At 36.9% G+C, this 16076-nt stretch overlaps 2 protein-coding genes across 5 annotated transcripts in view; both read right to left on the bottom strand.

Moving 5' to 3' along the window:
* Positions 1 to 7738, bottom strand: part of EMILIN2 (elastin microfibril interfacer 2) — a 60720-nt gene extending 52982 nt beyond the window's left edge. The window contains exons 1-2 of the mRNA XM_074275940.1: positions 7355 to 7738; positions 6668 to 6790 (exon numbers count right to left, since the gene is read on the bottom strand). Of these exons, the coding sequence (XP_074132041.1) occupies positions 6668 to 6790; positions 7355 to 7467 (236 nt within the window). The 5' untranslated portion in view covers positions 7468 to 7738. The remainder of the gene's footprint in view (positions 1 to 6667; positions 6791 to 7354) is intronic.
* A 5633-nt stretch (positions 7739 to 13371) lies between these two features.
* Positions 13372 to 16076, bottom strand: part of SMCHD1 (structural maintenance of chromosomes flexible hinge domain containing 1) — a 244010-nt gene continuing 241305 nt past the window's right edge. For all 4 annotated transcript variants that reach the window (XM_074276007.1, XM_074275999.1, XM_074275986.1 and 1 more), the window contains one exon: positions 13372 to 13592. In XM_074276007.1, the coding sequence (XP_074132108.1) occupies positions 13553 to 13592 (40 nt within the window). In that variant the 3' untranslated portion in view covers positions 13372 to 13552. The remainder of the gene's footprint in view (positions 13593 to 16076) is intronic.

The following is a 16076-nucleotide window of genomic DNA, read 5'->3' on the forward strand; positions in this document are numbered from 1 at the left end:
GAACATTTTGCAGTTAAGAGTTTATACGTATAATTTTTAGCAACTAATCTTAAATGTTAATAAATTTATTTGACTTTATATTTGAATAAACTAAATTTTAAATTATAACTTTTTCCATATGTGACATCTGCTTACTAAATTCTATTTACTAGGGATTGTATTTGTTATATAGAGACATACAATTGCAAGTTGATGTGGTATAGTGGAAAAGTATGTTTCTCCCAAAATGCCAAAGTACCATTGAGCAATTTAGGCACAGGAAGAATGTAGTTACCTTAACATCATTCTAATTAAAAACTCAAACTAAAGCAAGGTATTTTTAAAATCCTAAATGGATTTTTGGAGAAGTCAGAGGGAAATTTATTGCTATTATATATTGGAAAACTTTTGGAATTACAAATGACTAAAGTGCTGTCATTCATACAAACATCATGCTATTGACCCACTATCACTGAGGTACTGGGTGTAAATTGTTCTTTTAGTAATGGGGAAAGATTTGTCCTTAGTTCTTTCCCTGGTCTCCTTGTGACCAGTGGCACACATTTCCACGACAGCTGGCAATGGTTATGTATGAATTCTCTGGAAGCTCTGGAACACAGTAAAGCTATTATAATGCTCATAGTAACTATGACCTTCAACTCTGGCCTTATGAACTTGTTTCTTTCTTCCTCCAGATTTTCCAATTTCTATTAATGGAACCACCATCCCCCACTAGTTACTTGAAACCTTTAAAGATCATTGCCTTTGATCTTCTCTATTCATTGTCCTCCAAATTCATCAGCTCAAGACAATTCCATTTCTTCCCTTTCCTCTCAAATGCATAAACCTCCTGGATTGCCACTCTAGTTTAGACCCTCATTACCTCTAGATTTCAGACTGTTGCAACAACCTACCTTCAGGCACCATTACCACCACCACCGCCCCAATCTTTCCTATAAACCACTGCCAGATTAGTCTTACTCATAAACATTGATGGTTCTTTACTGCCTATACAATGAAGTCCAAACTCCTCAGGCTGGCAGTTCAGGTTTTCCATGCTCTAGTTCCAACCTACTTTTCCAGTCTTCATAGTTTAGCCAAACTGGACCACTAACTGGTTCACAAATACATCCCTCACTCTTCTGCTCAGCTACCTCTGCTCCCTCCATTTTCAAATGGAAAATGAAATGCATTTATTTCTCATAACCGAGTCCACTGAAATCCTAGTGATAAACCTGACTGAAATCCAAGTGATGATAATAGCAGTATGCTCCTCTAAGGTTTGAAAAGTGCTTTATAAAAATTATCACTCCTGGAGACAGTCTTCTGCATTCAGAAAAAGGACTGAATTTGTATCACAACATAGTATTTTCATCTTTTTTCTTTTTGTTGTTGCTTGCTTCCTTTTTTTTTCTTCCTCCTTTTTCCCTTTTTTGATCTGATTTTTATTGTGCAGCATGATAAATGTGGAAATATGTATAGAAGAACCACATATATTGGATAACTTGCTGCCTAGGGAAGGAGGGGGGAAGAAAAGAGAAAAATTTGGAACACAAGGTTTTAGCAAAGGTAAATGCTGAAAACTATCTTTGCCTGCGCATACCCTTTGACCCAGCAGTACCACTACTGGGTCTGTATCCCAAGCAAATCATAACCAAAAAAAAAAAAAAAGGCCCCACATGTGCAAAAATGTTTATAGTAGGCTTTTTAGTAGAGGCAAGGAACTGGAAACTGAGTAGATGCCCATCAGTTGGGAAATGGCTGAATAAGTAATGGTACATGAATGTAATGGAATGTTATTGTTGTATAAGAAATGACCAGTGAGATGATTTCAGAGAGACCTGAAGAAACTACATGAACTGATGCTGAGTGAAGAGAGTAGAACCAAGAGAATATTGTATATAGCAACAAGATAATTTGATCATCAACTGTGATGGATTTGGCTCTTTTCAGTAACGAAGTGATTGAGGCCAATTCCAACAGACTTGTGATGAAGCTATCTGCATCCAGAGAGAGGACTAAGGGACTGAATATGGTTCACATAGTATTTTCACCTTTTTTGCTGTTTGCTTGCATTTTGTTTTCTGTCTCTTTAGAGTTTTAAAATTTGGGCACTATATCTTATTTATCTCTATAGCAGTTATACATATTAGGCATTTGATATTTGATGAATGAATGAATTCTAACTGAATTAACTGACCTAAATAACTAACTTTCCCCTCACATCCAAGAAAAAAAGTATTTTAATAAAAAAGAACAGAAGCAGCAAAGTAATGTAGTGTATAGAAGCCAGGCCTAACGTCAGGAAGACCTGAATTCCAATCTTATTAGCTGTGTAACACTGGAAAAGCCACTTAACCCTGTTTATCTCAGTTTCCTCATCTGTAAAATGAGCTGGAGAAGGAAATGGCAAACCACTTTGTCAAGAAATCCCCAAATGGGGTCATGAAGAATCTGACATGATTAAATCACCTGAACAACAATAAAATGAACGATCAAGCCACCCACTCGAGTTACTATGGAAAAAGAACTACATACAGGTAGTTCTAACAATGACAATTGTCAATCACTTTTCTGACTAGGAGTTGCCTTTCATGACAGAGGATTATAAATCTTATAAATATAGCCAAGGAATACACATTGATTGCTAAAATCCACTGAAGCTACATACTAAAAAGACCAAAGATACTTCACATTTCCGTGAAAAGAAATAGTTTAAAATGTCTAAGTGTATATGTAGGCAAAGGACCTGATAGTTCTATTTTTACACATTTTACATCAAAATGCTCAGTTTGGCTTAAAGCAGTTGGATTTTTATGGTTAATTTGGCTCTTAATCTTAACAAACAGAACTACCAAAGAAAATAGTTCTTAGAAGGCAAGGGAAGAGAGTTCTGAGGACATCTTTTGTTGTTGTTCTCTTGTTTCAATCATGTCCAACCCTTTGTGATCTCATTTGGGGTTTTCTTGGCATACTATAGTGAGTTGTTATTTCCTTCTCCAGCTCATTTTACAAATGAAAAAACTGAGGTAAACAGGGTTTTCAGTGAGCTCCCCAGGATCACACAGCTAATAAGTGTCTGAGGACTTCACTTTCTATCCATTGCACCACCTGACTGCCGGATCTCTGCGGAGATCTACATAGTGTGGATTTGAGACATCAGCCAGTCCAAGAAATATTAAAGGAAGGGTGTATCAAACCTGAAAATGATATTATTTTGTCAGAGAAGGGACTTATCCAAGGTCACAAAATAAATGACAGAGGTTGCCCTCCAGATCTCCTACTTCCAGTTAGTACAATTTCCAGCAAGCCAAATTGCCTCCTCCCAGTCTTTGTCACCCTCCCACAGAGATGCTTCCAACTTTTGTTTGTTTAACTCAGTTTATCAGATTTTTAAAGGTGTTAGCTGAGATAAGATATATTCTCTAGCCTGTTTTTCACCACTCTGATCACTTTACTACTGCCCAGTACTTCCTAAGACAATCAGAATCTCAGAGTTGGAAGGGACCTCAGAAGTCATTTGTACCACCCAGTGCAAGTGCTTAAGAAATCTCTTCTACTCTCTATCTGAAGCATAACTCCCTTCTAAATATCTCTCACAAGTGGCCATCTAGCTTTAGTGTAAAAGTCCTAGCTAAGAAGGAAATCATTATCTCTCCCTGTTTGAGCAGCAATAATTGCTGAGAAATTCTATCAGGAAAATTCCTCCCTATAGCTTCCACTCCACTGGTCATCCTTTTGCTCTAACATCATGAATAAATCTAATAATCTTGCTTCTACATCATAACATTCCAAGTATCTTAAAACAGAAATCCAAGCCAGATCTTCCTGGGTTTTTTTTCAATTAATTCATATGTTATGGTAATTGATATGACTCTTCATCATACTAGTCTCTCTCCTTAAAACATGGTCAGAAAAGAAAATCTTTACCATAAAAATCCTTGGTACCATCAAAATCAGAAGTTGATATGGTTCTACAAATGGAAGTGGCTTTAAAGAAGATGATAATGACATGGTTTTCTCCTATATTCTAGGGACCTCAGCTCTTCTATCTGAATTGTAGCTGAAACCTCTTCTATGTGTTGTCTCCCCACTATTAAAATGTTAGTTTCTTCAGGGGAAAAACTACCTTGTTTTTCTGTTTTTATTCTTAGCACCACTAGCACAATGCTTTCTATATCATAAATGGTTAATAAATGCTTTCTCATGCATTCATTGCCCAGCTTGTCAATGCCTGTCTATAAAATATGGTACCCAGAATTGAACACAATACTCCAGATATGGCCTAAACAGGTAAGATAATCATCTCTTCTCTCCTGGAGACTTCTCTTAATGCAGTCTTAGAGTGTAACAATTTCTATTTAGCTCATAAACTTTTTGAAGACAGGAACCATGTATTATTAATGTTTTTTATATCTTTGATTTTCTCAGGATCTAGTACTTTTCTTGCACATAATAAACAGCTGTTTAACCTTAACTTAGGATCAAAGTTTACATTCATTTGATTTAAATAAAATATATCCTAATTGTAACAATCAATTCAATATGATCAATGATGTCTTTAGAGACATGTTATATTAGGTAAAGACATCTATAATCCTGTAATAGAAAAATCTTTGCAGATTGTTTTTTGTAGTTAAAAAAAAATTAATTCTACTTTCAGTGACACAATTATATGCTTTCTGGCCTAAATTCCATTGATGTTAATTACAAATACATATGAAAAGTTTAAACATTTCTATCTCATCAATTTTCCAATCTAATCTGTCAGTGAATAAAGGATTTAATAAACCTAAATATGTTCTATATTTATTAAGGCAGAGTAGGATTTCCTTGCAAGATCTCCTGACTAGTAGGATTCTCCTTGAAATGTGGGACATGCAAAGAAATTTCTATTTAATGCTTTTATAAGTCAATTTAATGATGAGTCTTAGGACCACCCAGTCACATCACCAAGTTTGGGCTCAGGCAATTAGGCTCTAAATTTTTGCCTTAAGGTTCTATTCTGCTGAAGAAGCATCATAACATAGTTTGGAGCACTGGACTTAGGAAAACTTGGTTTTAAATCTTTCCTTAGACATTTACTAATTGTGTGACCCTAGTGAAACCATGTAAACTTTTTAAGCCTGGGGCCTTTCAGTTTCCTGTTAAATAGGAGAACTGGAGCAGGGCTTCTTAAAGCTTTTTCAACTCTTGATTCCTTTTTGTCCAAGAATTTTTTACCTTACTCCAGATATATAGGCATATAAAATAAGTATACAAACCATTTATTGATAATAAATCACTATTTTGCAATCTCCCACTTTCAGTTACCAGACCCCATATAGGGTGGTGAACAATAGTTAGAGAAACTTTAAAGTATATTCTAGTTCTAAATCTATGATCCTCTTAGTAGAAAAAATATCTCAAGAATGACAAGAATCAGCTACTCGGTGGCATACTTACTTTGCCTGGAATTCTACATATATGATAATTACATATTCAAACTTAATTATTAGGAGAATATGAATTGTACATGTAATTGTGCCATATAGCCATAATTATCATTTATTCCTATCTACCCTTACCTTATATCTGACTATAACTGCAAAAACTATGCTAAGAAAAAAATAACCCCTGTTCATATATATTTCTAAAATGTTTTATGCATGCCATCTCATGTGGATTTGATGACAAGTCTGGAGGAGCTTTACCGTCTTTTCCATTAGGGATGAGATCACTATGGTTCCAAGTGATTAGATGACTACTTCTCACCATTGCTACAGCTATCTCTCTCCTGACAAATAACATTTGTGTCCCTCTGGGCAATGACTCAATGTGATGGGGTAAGTTAGGGTAACTTTTTAAAACTGTAGAGTTGACAAAAAGATGTTGACTTGCCCACTGGTATAGGAAGTTTCTCTATTTAGGAATGGCCCATATCAAAGAAGTCATGGTCCAGTCTTCCTTTCTTATAGAGTGACAGAGTAAGATTTGCGCTAAAGCAGTTGGTTCTGGCAGAACATATGATGAAGAGTGCACTTTTAAAAAAAGGTGCCTTTTCTCTGTTGTAAGGAACTGAAATCTTGCTAAAAATAAAGATAATGAATTCTCTTATAATTTTATGCCATCACTAACAACAATTTGTAGTCATTTTAAAAAACACCTAACTATAAAAAGAGAAAAATAAATGTAAATTTTAAACAGTGACTTTTGCTGGATGGAATTTGAAACTGTAAATGTTACATTCAGGCACTGAGATGAAGTTTCTCTAGAATCAAATATTAGTACAAAACTATGATTTTGAGCCATAATATACAATCTAGGAGTGCTACACAATTTCCTCAAAATTTTAACAGTATCTATTTTGGAGGCTTGCGCTGTGTGCTCTTGCCCCACGGTCCACAATATGGATCTAATTACCCTCAGCTGCCTTATGTTAGTAATAAAAAGGGAAAGCTTTGTTCATCATCTAACATGGTCCAGTAATCACAGGCTCAAAAGTCATGCATATTCTTCAATCCCCATACAAAGAAATAAACTTTAAAATACCTCCCCACAGTGCGCTACCCTGCTAAGCGCGGTAACTTTCCGGCTCTTGAGTTTTCTCTAGATCTGGAAGTGATTTAGTGATGGAGTGGAGACCAAGCTTTCTCCTTAGTCCCCCGACCCACCCCCGCCACACTCTCTCGGCCTCGAAAGTACTTACACCGGCGTGGACGGACAGGGAATCTGGTTCCAGGCACATTTGTACTGGGCTTGAATAAAACTCTCAGTTCCCTCCAGCACAGAGCAGCTCACATTCTTGTTCACTATGTAGGCGCACCAGTTCCTGGGGCGAGGAGGAGAGAAAAGGATTAACTGTAAAATGGGCGAACAATGAGAACCGCAAAGATCGGAGGAATCGAAGTATATACAATGCATTTGATGGCTGAGGGCACGTGGGTATGGAGAGGCTCTCTCTTTTAAAAAATTAAATAAGTGTATGAAAGAATGAGGAGGACTGCCAAGGCGAGCTGCTCCAGCGTCTACGTGCCTTGAAGCCGTTTTCGGGCGCCCCCCAGACAGGAGATGCTCCCTCCCTCCATCCCCGCGCCCCCCAGAACTTGGCAGAGCCAGAGTTCAGCGTGCGGCCAGGTCAGTCCAGCACGTCTCCAGGCCGCTGCTGTCCCGCCTGCGGTTCGGCTCCTCCGCCTGGCCAGTCAGCTCCCTGCTCCCCGGACGGGCTCCCCAAGCCAGCCCCCAGTCCAGGAGATGCTAGCCAGGTTCAGCCCGCGGCACCCCGGGGACTTCTTGCAGCTCCCAGCGCGTTCGGGGATGGGAAGGGAGGGAGTCCACGCCTCCAAGGGTTTTCGTACTGGCCCGGAGAAGGGGAAAGGGCGAGGGGGGGACTTACTTGTTCCTAGCGCCGGGCCGGCTGGTCTGCCGCATATGGGGGGTCGCTTGGGTGAGCCAGTCCCCTTGGAGGGCCAGGAGCGCCAGCACCCACGCCCAGCCGCAGGGCCACATTCTGCTGCGCCCCGGGCTGGGATAGCCCCGCCGCTCCAGCTGCAGCAGCTGGCGCAAAGAGAGCGAACGAGCGCGCTCCACCGCCCCGCCGGACTGAACGCGCCCGCCGACGGGGCTCTGAGGTGGAGGGCAGGGGGCAGCCACCCAGAGCCCGGGCCACCAGGTCTGCGAGCTGGAAGCAGCAGGCTCTGCTGCTTCGGCCCCTTTTCCAGCGCCCCCCGCCCTCCCGCTCAGCACCCGGCCCCTCAGTCTACTTTCTCACACTTCTCCTTTTCCGGCTTTCCTCACCCTGCTCCTCTCCTCCACGGGTCCCTTAATGACGCACAGGTCCCCCCGGTTGCCGCCCTCTCTTTATTTCACTTCCCCCTCCGAAATGTGACTCTTCCCTCCACCCGGACTCCGTCTCTGTGTCTCCAGTCCCCTTCGCCTCTCGGTGGGGGGTTAGGGGCAAGAGGGTTGGGAGAAGGGTCTGTATTACAATATTTCAAATTACTCATTCTTTTGGTCTTTTCCCAGAAGCACAGGAACTCCGCCTTCCACCTACCAGACACACACACACCCCTAGCCCCTCAGGAGTAGCAATTCGTAGTCTGAGAGTCTGTTCCCACAGGCATCCCTGGGTGCTAAGCTCCAGGGCTGAGTCCGGGGGCATCTTTATCTGTCCCCTGGGGAAGCTCTGATCTGGATTTCCTCATTTGGCAAGAGACATGCATTCACTCCTTTTTTCTTATGTCCACTGATTCATCTCCACCACTTTTATGCGCAGAGGGGAGATAAAGAGGAAAGCTAAGAGGGCAGTGTCTTTTCTTTTTCATCTTTACACAATACAAAGTTACACAAGTCAGTAGTTCTCATTTAAAATTTTCCAAAATTACTGACTTAGATAATATACCTCCTTCCCCCGCCCCCCCAAAAAGGGGAACAGCAATACTGTCTCAGCCATGGTTGGACCTTTTTTTGTCTTTACCACTTACATATTTAAGTTTGTGTTTTCTAAGTAGAGATTTTCTTGGGAACCTTTATATCAATCAACGAACTCCCTAAAGTAAGTTCTTGTCTCAGAACCTAAGTTCGGTATAGAATGGTGGTTACATTTTGGAAGGTAAATCAAAGTCTTTGCCTGTAACATCCCACATCTAGAATTTTTTTTTACCAAATCTAATAATTTCTAATTGAAATTCTAACAGCCTTAGAAAAGTAGACAGGTTTTTGTTTGTACTTTGCTTTTCATTCAGTGTCTTTTGGTTCCCTGTCCATTTAATTTTTTGTTATCCTCACCATCTCTTCTTAGTAGAAAGGATCCTTTAGAAGAAGCCCTAAACAAAAAAAAAGAATTTTCAGAAAGTAATTAAAAGTAATGAATTAATTTAGGAGTAAACCCACTGTTATCTGATGCAACAGTTAACGTTGTTAGTTAAGTATTTATATATAACTCTGTGTTATATATTTAATGGTAATGTAAATTAATATAGCTACTGGTTGTAGCAACTTGGCCACCAAATCAAAGCCACATTGAAACTAAAGAAATTAATATGAATCAAAAAGTTACTCGGATGATGGTCAGCTTTTTTGTTTTGTTTTGTTTTGTTTCTAGTAACATCAGTGAAGGAAATTCCCTAAGAAGGAACTTCCCTCAACAGTAAAGCAGCAATTTTTACCATGTAAGGGTATATTATCTATTTACAGACTCTGAAAATGAATTATCATGAAAATGATGTATGATTGATTCATCCTAGCTTTCAAAAAAGACCATGTAGGGAGAAATTAAAAAAAAAAACTTATTCAAGAAGGTAAAAAATCATCTTCTATTGGGTAACTCTGCCTATATATCTATTAAGTCTCCCATCAATTATACAGATAAGATGCAGAGAAATTAAAAAGAACGGTGGGGGGGGGGGAGCGGGAAGAAAAGGAAAGCTGCCTTTCATGTCACAATATTAACTAACCCATTTTCCCCCAAAAGTAATCCTCAGCATATGAGGATTTATGTTCATGGTAACAAAAGTAAGTTGAAATAATCTGGCAAACATTGATTAAACTCATGCTATGTGCCAGATTCTGTGCTAGACTCTCATTGTATAGGGAGAAGATCACAAATGAATAGCTGTAAGGGAAGTCAACTAGATTACTCCATTATCTTATAAGTGGGTAAACTGAAGGCCAGAAGAAGGAATTGATTTGCCCTATTTTCACATAAAGTAGTAAGTGGAAGAACCATTTCAAAAACCCCTCTGGTGACAAATAGAGAATTCTTTTCCAATTCACTAAAAGATATACATATCTTTTCATATTTTAGTGAATAATATATATATTTTAGTGAATATTATATATACATATATATATAAATAATATGAAGTAGACTATGATATGGGCAAAGGTATATCTAGACAAAATTTTCTAAGATAATCTGATGACAGAAAGATCACTTTCATTTAGGGAAAGAATACTTGAGTTGAGCCTTAAAGGAAAATAGCCTTCTACCAACAGAGGAATGCATGAAATCTAATTTTCTTATAGAATTAATGGGATGTGACCAAGGGTCTAAAGCCCAAATTTTCAAAGAAGTGATCATAAAAATTGTATATTCTATAGGCATCTAGGGGGCATAGTGAAGTGACTTGGAGTCAAGAAAACTCAAGTTCAAATCTTCAGACTCTAGTTGTGACCATGTGTGAAATCATTTAAGCCCTCTCAGTCTCAGTTTTCTCATATATAAAATGGGTATAATAGCATTTCCTTTCTGACAGTATTATTAAGCTGGTAGATAAGGAAAATGTGGAAGATATAGTGGAATCAAATTTCAGTGAGACATCTGATATCATCTCTTGTACTTTGGATAGACATATTAACTGGGTGATGGTACAGTCAGATGCATATAGTATTACTGCTTAGATGAATGTACTCCAAAGGTTTTGATCAGTTGAAGGAAGTATATGCACCAGGGTTTGTGGCTCTTCTCTTTTCAATGTTTTTACCAGTGGCTTACATGAAGATATGTGACAGATATGTATGACATGTTTGTATGTAAAAGAAGATCTAAAAGGATACTGGATTTTATATACATATACTCATACATATATATGTGTGTGTGTGTGTGTGTGTGTGTGTGTGTGTGTGTGTGTATGTTGATTGACAATAGCCAAAATCCACAAAATATTCAGCGGAGTGGAACAAAGGGCACAATCAAACAAAAGTAAACTGAAATAGGGATATGTATAAACTCCAATACTTATGTTAAAAAGTCCAATGCAAAAATGTAATACATAAAAGTCTTGGCCAGATCACATGAAAAAGAGTTGCAGTTGTCTGCAAGATCAATATAAGTAAACAGTATAATGTAGCTGCCAAAGAAAGCTAATGTGATGAACTAACAGAGGCATAACATTAGATCAAGGGAGGTAATAGTCCCACTAGTGAATACTAGTGAGACCACATCTAGAGTATTATGTTCAGTTCTGGGCGCCACATTTTAAGAGAGACATCGACAAGCTGGAGTTCAACCAGAAAAATGGATGAGGGTACTTGAAACCATGTCATATGAGGATAGGTCGAAGGAACTGGAGATGTTTGCCTAGAAAATGTGGCTCATGTTCACTGCTTCTACTATTTGAAGATCTGTTACATGAAGAAGAACTAGACTCATTTGTATTTTTGAATTCAGAGTTAAAGCCAACAGATAGAAATTATAAGAATCTAAATTTCAGCTCAGTCTAAAAGGAAGAATATTCCAACAATTCTCACGGTCTTCAAATAGAAACTAATGGCTTATGTAATGAGTTTCTAATCACTGAAGATTGTAAGATCATAGATTTAGAACTGGAACAGCCCTTAAAGGTCATCTAATCAATAAGCACTTATTAAGCACCTACTGAGCTAAGTACTAGAGAAATAAAAAGAAAAGAAAAGAAAAGAAAAAAAATAATTTCTGTTCTTGAGAAACTTACATTCTAGTACAGCTCCCTTGTTTTACTGAGGGCCAGAGAAGTTAAGGGATTTACCTATAATCACCCAGGCAGAAGGTGACAGTCTGGAGATTTGAACTCTGACTAGAAATCTAGTTCTCATTTCATTATAACAATATGTTCAAGCAGGATTAGTGCACTAGTTATGAGCTTGGATTAGATGACCTTTTTCAGGGTTCTTCCAGTTCTATGATCTAACCCACAGGGCTGATTCCCAAGGGTAGACTACTTAATACCATTCTTTACCTAATAATCACTTTATTATCATGATAAGAGGAAATCATGAAATAATAGCTGTTTAATAAAAGATTAAATTTTTTGGCCTTTCTTCATATCCTTCATGCTTAGCACAGTACCTGGCAGTCTTAGAGAATAAAAAGTAGGCCCATGCTTATACTCTAATGAATAAATATACTTGATGTTCCCTTGAGCACCTCATTTAACTTATTCCTAAGGAATAAGTCCTAGAGGACTTCACATCAAACTAGAAGCTCAAAGCTGTTGAAAATAAATAATATTATAATCACTTTGTTTTGTTTTGGTCACAGACCTGTGAATTCATCAACACATTCCAACACAGACACTTCCAAGTGTCAAAAAATTGCCCTGTAGATTGAGAACAGCAACTTATCTGTAATACTGTCTTAAAGAATTGGCTGGTATCCCTGAGAATAATATCACAGGATCTTAAATTTAGAATTGAAAGAGACCTTAGAGGTCATCAAATAATCAAATCTACACCCCCCCTCATTTTATAAATAGTTAAGTGAGTTGCCAAGAGTCAAAGAACTGATAAATAAGGCAGTAGGAGGAAACTAGATAAATCAGTGGATAAAACTTTGGGTCAGGAGACAGGAATACCTGAGTTTAAATCCATTCTCAGACACTTATTAGCTGTGTGATATGTGATATTTAACCTCTGTCTATCTCAGTTTCCTCAACAGAAAAAAATACCTCACAAGTTGTTGTGAGGATCAAATGAAATAATAAAAGTACAGTGGCAAAATGATTAGTATAATTAGTACAATGTAAAATTATTAATACACTAGCACTTAATGAATACTTATTTTCTTCCCTTCCCAGTATCTGAATCTAGGCCCTGTAGACTATAAGCTCATCCCCTTCTAAACACACCATCATGTTGTCTGTCTTATGACTGCTAATTCTTCCACAGTCATTTATGATACATTTCCATTCAAAGCAGTATTTCATCAAAATGGTCAGATTTGCAAGTCTCAGCATCAGTAAAATGCAATGACATAACAAGCTGCATTCCTTGTCCACACTAGGGTGTCATTCCTGACTTCTTTTTCTGACTTTTTGAAAATTCTCCCTAACAATTTCTAAGCATGTTTTCAGATTTCATTCTTTTGTTGCTGTTTTCAAAAGGAAAAAAAAAGGCAGGAACAATTGATTATTAGTGTTTTTATATAGTTAAACCAACATTTACCAAGTTTATAAGGTAAACAGCAAAAGGGGAAAAAATGCCCAACTCAGAGAGAACTGGGTTCAAATATCAACTTAGATATTGGCACTAGGGAGTGTGATCTTGGGCAAGTTATTTAACCTTTAATCATCCTTGGTTTCTCATTAGGAAAAAGGGAGATAATCATAGCAACAATGGGTAAACACTGTCTTTGTTAGGTTTGAATGATATAATGTATTCAAGCCTCAAAGTAATAGATGTGTGTGAGTTCTTATTACTTAATAAGGGAAAAAAATAAAAGTTCCAAAGGATTTTTCTTGTGAATACAAAGTATTTCCAGAAACAACCAGGACTTTTTGGCTAGGTTGTTAAAGTTAATATATACATCTTTTCTTTAGGGGGTAAATAAAATTTGTCACAGAAATTGGTGTATACACATACAATCTTGCTTTTAATTTTGTTTGCTCTTTTTTCTTAAGTTCTTGCTTATCTAACTGAATAATTTTACTCAACAATGGAAGTTTAAATAAGATTTATTTTTAAAATTTTAGAAAAACATTTCTGATACTTCACATACTTAGAAAATGCAACTTCCTCATTTGTCACCAGCTGACATTCCTCACTCTTACAAAAATTCTTTTCATAGGGTTGGGTAGACAGAAATCACTGAGAGCGCTGAATAGATGAATCATGTGCCTTAGTCCAAGTGGTACTGGAATTCCACTGGCTCACTCGTGCTTTAAAAATAAAAGAAACAAAAAAAAATTTAGATATAAATATATTGATAAGGCCAATATATTGTCAAGGTATTTTCAGCACTTTTCTACTTCAATTCTTTTTCGATATTAACTGACATGGATGCTCTAAATTTCAAGGAACTGACAAAATCCTGACTAACTATAATATTAAAGGCATTAGTCACAGACAAAATCTATTTTGCTTTTATTTTTTAAAGCTCATGTGCTCTTTTTAATAAAATTACAAATATTGTCTTTTGTAGTTACACAAATTCCGTGAGCTAAAGATATGTAATGTTGTTGCAGAAAAACAAATCAGTAGCTTTTCCATTAGTTAAGTTGCCAGAGGCAACATGAGTTTGGTGCAGGGTGATGAGAAAACCTCCAGTGTCACAGGAGAATTTGAAAAATCCAATCATTCACAAAAATTTTTAATGTGCAATGTACTTGGTCCTGTGAAAACTGTCTTATAAAAAATAAGAAGCTGAGAAACTGTATAAATGATGTCTCTTTCTTTTTTTTTTTCCTTTTTTTTGGTTTGGGTGAGTTTCTTTTTTTTTTTCTTTATTTAAAATAAATTTTATAATTATAAATTTTTTGACAGTATATATGCATGAGTAATTTTTTATAACATTATCCCTTGTATTCATTTTTCCAGATTTTCCCCTCCCTCCCTCTACTCCCTCCCCGAGATGACAGGCAATCCCATACATTTTACATGTGTTACAGTATAACCTGGATACAATATATGTGTGTAAATCCAATTTTCTTGTTGCACATTAAGTATTGGATTCCGAAGTAACTTGGGTAAATAGACAGTAGTGCTAATATTTTACATTCAATTCCCAGTGTTCCTTCTCTGGGTGTAGTTGTTTCTGTCCATCATTGATCAGCTGGAAGTGAGTTGAATCTTCTTTATGTTGAAGATATCCACTTCCATCAGAATACATATGATGTCTCTTTCTTATACTTTTAATACGTTAAGCTTAGAACTCTTATTTCATTGGGGTAAATACTCCAACCAGTGGTCACCTGTGCCAATCTGGTTTTCATTTTCAGTGAATTTAGACATGTCAATCCTTGGACAACCTCCTTATAATCCATAACTATAAGTTATTCAAAATTTTCCCAGCTCCGTGAGATTCTGAATATTTTTAATGACTATCTGTCCTGCATACCTGGAATGCTGTTCTTCCTCATCTCTATCTCCTGGTTAAAGTATCACTTTCTGCAAAAAAAAAAAAAACTTTCCTAATTGAGCAGATGCTCATCAATTGAGGAATGACTGAATAAGTTGTGTTATTTGAATGTAACAAAATACTACTGTTCTATAAGAAATGATGAGGGACAGTTACAGTGGAGTGGTTAGAACACTGACCCTGGAGTCAGGAGGACCTGAGTTCAAATCTAGCTAGACATTTACTAGCTGTGTGACCCTGGGCAAGACACTTACTTCCAATTGCCTCTTTTAAAAAAAGAGATTTCTTTCTTTCTTTCTTTCTTTCTTTCTTTCTTTCTTTCTTTCTTTCTTTCTTTCTTTCTTTCTTTCTTTCTTTCTTTCTTTCTTTCTTTTTTTTTTTTTTTAAATGATGAGCAGGCTTATTTCAAAAAAGCCTGGAAAAATTTTTCTCTGGAAGGCTTATTAGAACTGACGTTAAGTGAAATGAGCAGAACCAAGAGAACATTGTATACAGCAACAAGAAGATTGTGTGATAATAATCTATAACAGACTTAGCTCTTCTCAGTACTACAGTGATCCAAGACAATTCTTTATAGACTTGGGATGGAAAATGCTATTTGCTTCAGAGAAAGAACTATGGAGAATGAATGCAAATCAAAGTTGTTGTTTTTTTTTTTTTGCTTGCTTTTTTTTCTCGTGTTTTTTCCCTTTTGTTCTGATTTTTCTTTCCTACATGACTCACATGGCAATATGTTAAAATTACTGTACACTTATAACTTATATCAGATTTGCTCACTGTCTTCAGGAGGGAGAAGTAAGAGAAGGAAAGAGAAAAAAAATTTAGAACTCAAAAATTTTACAAAAATGAATGCTGAAACCAGGAGATCATTATACGCTTCAACAACAATGTATGAGGATCAATTCTGATGGAAGTGAGATATATTTGGCAACGAGAGGATCCAATTCAGTTCCAATTGATCAATGATGAACAGAACCAGCAATACCCAGAGAAAGAACACTGGGAAATGAATGTAGACTGCTTACATTTTTGTTTTTCTTCCCAGGTTATTTTTTATTTTTCTAAGCCTGATTTTTCTTGTGCAGAAAGAGAACTGTATAAATACGTATACATATATTGTATTTAAGATATACTTTAACATGTTTAACATATATGAGACTGCCTGCCATCTAGGGGAGGGGGTGGAGGGAAGGAGGGGAAAAGTTGGAACAGAAGTTTTTACAAGGGTCAATGTTGAAAAATTACCCATGCATATGTTCTGTCAATAAAAAGCTATAATAAAAAA

The sequence above is a fragment of the Sminthopsis crassicaudata genome, chromosome 1, assembly GCF_048593235.1.
Source record: "Sminthopsis crassicaudata isolate SCR6 chromosome 1, ASM4859323v1, whole genome shotgun sequence".
Lineage (NCBI taxonomy): Eukaryota > Metazoa > Chordata > Mammalia > Dasyuromorphia > Dasyuridae > Sminthopsis > Sminthopsis crassicaudata.